The sequence below is a fragment of the Penaeus chinensis genome, chromosome 21 (genome assembly GCF_019202785.1).
Source record: "Penaeus chinensis breed Huanghai No. 1 chromosome 21, ASM1920278v2, whole genome shotgun sequence".
NCBI lineage: Eukaryota > Metazoa > Arthropoda > Malacostraca > Decapoda > Penaeidae > Penaeus > Penaeus chinensis.
In genome coordinates, this window is record NC_061839.1 from 2,680,229 (window position 1) to 2,685,228 (window position 5,000).

A 5,000-nucleotide genomic window follows, 5' to 3' on the forward strand; every position below is an offset into this window, starting at 1 on the left:
GTAACAAAGTCAATTACCAGTGCTACCAATCTCATCTGTTTACTAATTTCCTTGATTTTTGGAAATATTTTTTTTTGTCTTATATTGCTGTTAGTAATGGTAATGACAATTTAATGATTATAATGTCTATAATAAATATAATACCATCAATATTGATGGCATTAGTTATATGTATATGTATACATATACATACACATAGAAAAACCCACAATGTAAAACTACCATAGTGTCTACACGGTAGAGTGTTTTCACCATTCATACACATACACATACACATACACATACACATACACATACACATACACATACACATACACATACACATACACATACACATACACATACACACACACACACACACACACACACACACACACACACACACACACACACACACACACACACACACACACACACACACACACACACACACGTGTATGTATGTGTGTGTGTGTATGTGTGTGTGTGTGTGTGTGTGTGTGTGTGTGTGTGTGTGTGTGTGTGTGTGTGTGTGTGTGTGTGTGTGTGTGTGTGTACATACACATATATATCCAAAAATCAATGAAAGGTGAAATCAAAAGTCCACCTTTTGACTCCTAGTTGGCTCAGCATTTGTGGAGCCATTTATGTAAAATAGAAAACTAAAGTGAACACTACATTTTTCTGGCAGTAGTGGGTTAACTAGGTTTTTGTCTAAGGTTTGTCCTACCAGTTTTATTTTATTTCTTATTTAGATATTTTTATTTGTTTATTTTTTTTAACTCCTTGCCGACGGGTACAATGGGTAGACACGTGCTATGCCCACTGTTAGTACTTGTTTGATTGTTTTAACACATAGATGGCTATACTTGTACTAAGTCACCAATGAGCCAGTTACGAGTGCTGCCCGTCTCGCCCATTCACCCTTTTCTTTGATTTACGAAATATTTTACGTTATCTTATTTTGCTGTTACTAATATTAAAAAACATTATAATATTATAATGTTTATGATAAAAATAACACCATTGATATTCATAGCACTAGTAAAAAATATGTTTTTCCCGCCAATTCAAATCGGGTATGGTCACAAGGTGTACTAATTGACTCCTTTGTGGCTAAGCACTAGCAGAGCCATCTATGGGCAGACATTTCACAAAAAATATAGAAAATAGGCACAGCATTTTCCCCGGCGGCATTGGGTTAATTATTACCCGCTTGGCCATTATAGTTTCAAGAAAAGATATTTCCTCTTTCAAATTATCAGTAGTAGGTATTACATATTATATATAACTTGTCATATGCATTGATTGTTTTTAATTGTTTCCAGGAAAAAAGAAAGACCATTAATGGTGAAGACATCCTATGGGCCATGAATGCTCTAGGGTTTGAAAACTACGTAGAACCACTTAAAATTTACTTACAAAAATTCCGTGAGGTGAGTTATTAAAAAGAATGGTTTGATTGCCTAGTCTCTTGTTTTGTGATTCTTATAAGCTGTGAAGTGGTAGCTAAAGTTAGACAGGCAACTTGAGAGACTTACATGTGCTTGTAATAAGGAGGGGGAGGAGGGCAAATTCTTGTTACCTTCTTGTGGAAAGTGGGAGTTGTAATAGTAACAGAAGCAAAGATATTGAATTTTAATGTGCTGAGAAGATAGTTTTCATATCTCACAAATAGAGACATTAGATTTGAATAGGGAGATAGGAAAGAATACCGTCATTGAACTTATATTAATCCTATCAGTCAGATCAGATAGACATACATCTTATGATGAGTACTTTTATTTCAACAACATTATACTTTACAATGTATTTGTCATTGTTAGACAGAATTCCTGTTTCTAGGCATCATATGATAAGCCAATGTTCTGTAACTTCTATTTTTATCTGCATTTGTATATAAGTGCCTTCTAAACATGCAAGAGAGTCGTATGTATGTGTTAGGGGAGAACAGTGTATGGAAACAAAGTTCATGATTTTTTGTAATTGTGGGACATGCTTTTGATGCCATATTAGGTAGTTTATAGTCTAGAATTAGATTGTGTGATCTATTTGTATAGTAAGAGGACAATAAAAGCAAGAACTGTATTGTATCTACTTTAGTAGTAGTTTGTTGAACGTAGTTATATTTACAGAATAACAGATGTTCACACATATTGCCTCAGTTAAGAAAAACTAATGTAGCTGATAAGTTTGGTAAAGCTTTGTTGTTCTTTTATTAAGCTCTTTTACCTCGCTCCGAATAATTTGTTTATACATTTTAGCTGATATGATACTTCATTCAAGTGTTTACATCTCCTTTTTTTGTTAATTTAAAATTGCCTTATATAATTAGCAATGGGTGTTGTTGATGTTCTTGTGTTGTCAAGGTAAATAAGTTTTAGTGAGATGATCCAAGGAAGTTAGTTAATCACATGTGGAATGATACTCAATGAAAAATGGAAAATATATCTTTTCTGTTCACATATGGTGTAGTTTTATGAAATGCTCTCTTTTACTGCTGTATTTTACAATAATTAATAATCATGATTCGTACTATGTGTTGGTAGTTGAAACTTTTGTTAATATTATGTCTTTTTTTCTTCTTTCAGTCCACGAAGGGAGACAAGCCCTTGGATAGTACTTTGGAAGGTGCCTATGAGGTGGACTTCGGAAACAACATGACCACATTCGCAGCAGAACATGTCAGCCAGTCGGACATTGTGTGCACGTACGGCCCAGCGGGGCAAGTGTCACAGCAGTTCACTTTAGGTTAAATACTTTAATAGTTAGTGTGTGTGTTAGTTTGATAATTTTATGCAAATCATAAATGAAATTTTCATTGAAATTGGGTGAATATTTTCTGGCATAGTCAATGCATTCGAGTGTGTTGTTGTTCCAAGGAGGGATCTTCATCTCATTATGACCTTCATTAGCATTGTTCAAGGATGTTGACACACTTCAAGTTTCTCAGAAATGATGAGTGAAGATGAAGTTTGCATTGTCATGTTTTGTTATCATGACCCTTGTGGCCATGAAGGTGATGGTATTTAAGGAGAATTACTTACCTTGCAGGCTACGAGAACTTGTACCTCACTTGTTTTCTGAGCCAGTTTGAAATGCCAGAACCAGAATATCTCTTGTGGAACTAGAATATGTTTGATGGAGGAATTGGCTTTTGGCCTTGCCTGTTAATCTGTTACAAGAATTATTAAAACCTCAAATTTTGGGGTTACTCATTTTTTCATTGCATAATGGTGAAACTAGATGTGAACTTTTGATGAAGGTACAAGATAGCCATTGCTTTTGGGTGAAATGTAACTGTATTACCCAGAATGTGATGATAAACAATTCAGGTTTTATTTATGAAAGAGAAGTTTTTACGTGATTAATAGGTGGGGCATTCACTTCACTTCCAGTCCCAGGGTATTCTAGGTCCATGTGACCATTTTTTGAAGGATACATAGACTATTGTATTCTAAGGTTTTGTTTTACAGTAAAAGCAAATATATATGGTTATGAGTTGTATTACTTATCCCCATCTTTTTCTGTTAGATGTACATACTGTTGCGTGTTAGGTATTCAGTCTCTTACATGCACAGATGACCCCAGGCTCTCCTTTGACCACGGCTCTGAACACTACAACCATTAACCCCTCCTCAATGCCGACTAGTACATTATCCACCCTAATCAACACCCCAGGAGACATTTCTACTCCCAACATGCTCAACTTCAACAACTATACCCCCACAACCTTCTTCATCAACTACCCCATCCTCCCTTATGGTACCTTACAACCTTATTGTCCACCTCCCCATAACATTACATCCCTCAACACTACTCCCTCTTCCACATGCCCCCGTCCTTCTACTACCCCCATCTCTACAAAATTCTTAAATAATCTATTTAGCCCAGCCAAATGGGACCGATTTTTCGTGATCCCTCCCACAACTTCTCACACTTTCTGCTTTGACAATCTGTTTTCATTCCTCAAATGCATATACATCCTTCACTTGATCTAACCCCTATACATTACCTTACCCAACCTTAACCCATTTACTCGTCAATTCCTTTGCCCAGCTTTGACAACTAATCACTAACTCAGCCACCTTCACTACCATTTACTATAGTGCTACATGACCTTAGATGTCTAGCACATTTATTTTGCTTTTAACCATTAACCATTAACCATTACCCAACCTTAACCCATTTACTCGTCAATTCCTTTGCCCAACTTTGACAACTAATCACTAACTCAACCACCCTTCACTATCATTTACTATAGTGCTACATGACCTTAGATGTCTAGCACATTTATTTTGCTTTTAACCATTAACCATTAACCATTATCATTCTCTTTATCAATCATTTTTGAAATGTTAATATATTTTCCTCTATTTTTATCATTTAATTTGTTGTTGTTGTTATTATTACTATTACTACTGCCAGTGCCACTACTACTATTACTGCTGCTGTTGCTGGTGCCCTGCTGCTGCTGGCACTAGTATTACTACTACTATTCTATTACTAGAATTATGAGGGCTTACAATCAACCATTTACAAACAAATCCCACTGCACATACTTTAGAGATTTGACATAGCAACTAGTTTTCTTTAATTCAGTGGGAAGATTAGGCCTGTTTTAGAGCTATCTCAAAGAAATCCCAGTATAGTATACATTAAATTAGATGCCAATCAGTGTTCAAAGAAATCGTCATTTTACTTTTAGATTCAAGTTTTTGCATTTAAGTAGTTTTTGTGCAGATTGTAAATAACCCGTATGGATCAAATATACTGCAGGGAGCTGTCAGAAAATCAAATAATTCAAAGGAGATTTTATTGTTCTTAAAAGAAGTAACCATACTGCAAAATATATATGATATGTAACAGTGATAATTAGTGGAACAGAAGTATTAAACAACTTAAAAATATATTTTTCGTATCGCCGCTTCCAGTAGCGTCGCGTTGTCATGGAAACGGGAAGGCGGTTCACACAAGTCGTTCGATGTACGATAATGTACATTTATAATAATTTCGGCAAG

At 35.3% G+C, this 5,000-nt stretch overlaps 1 protein-coding gene across 5 annotated transcripts in view; it reads left to right on the plus strand.

Annotated features, from left to right (window-relative positions):
* LOC125036497 (nuclear transcription factor Y subunit B-4-like) overlaps positions 1-3,477 on the plus strand; it is a 14,054-nt gene extending 10,577 nt beyond the window's left edge. For all 5 annotated transcript variants that reach the window (XM_047629132.1, XM_047629128.1, XM_047629133.1 and 2 more), the window contains exons 4-5: positions 1,308-1,415; positions 2,571-3,477. In XM_047629132.1, the coding sequence (XP_047485088.1) occupies positions 1,308-1,415; positions 2,571-2,735 (273 nt within the window). In that variant the 3' untranslated portion in view covers positions 2,736-3,477. The remainder of the gene's footprint in view (positions 1-1,307; positions 1,416-2,570) is intronic.
* The last annotated feature ends 1,523 nt before the right edge of the window (positions 3,478-5,000 follow it).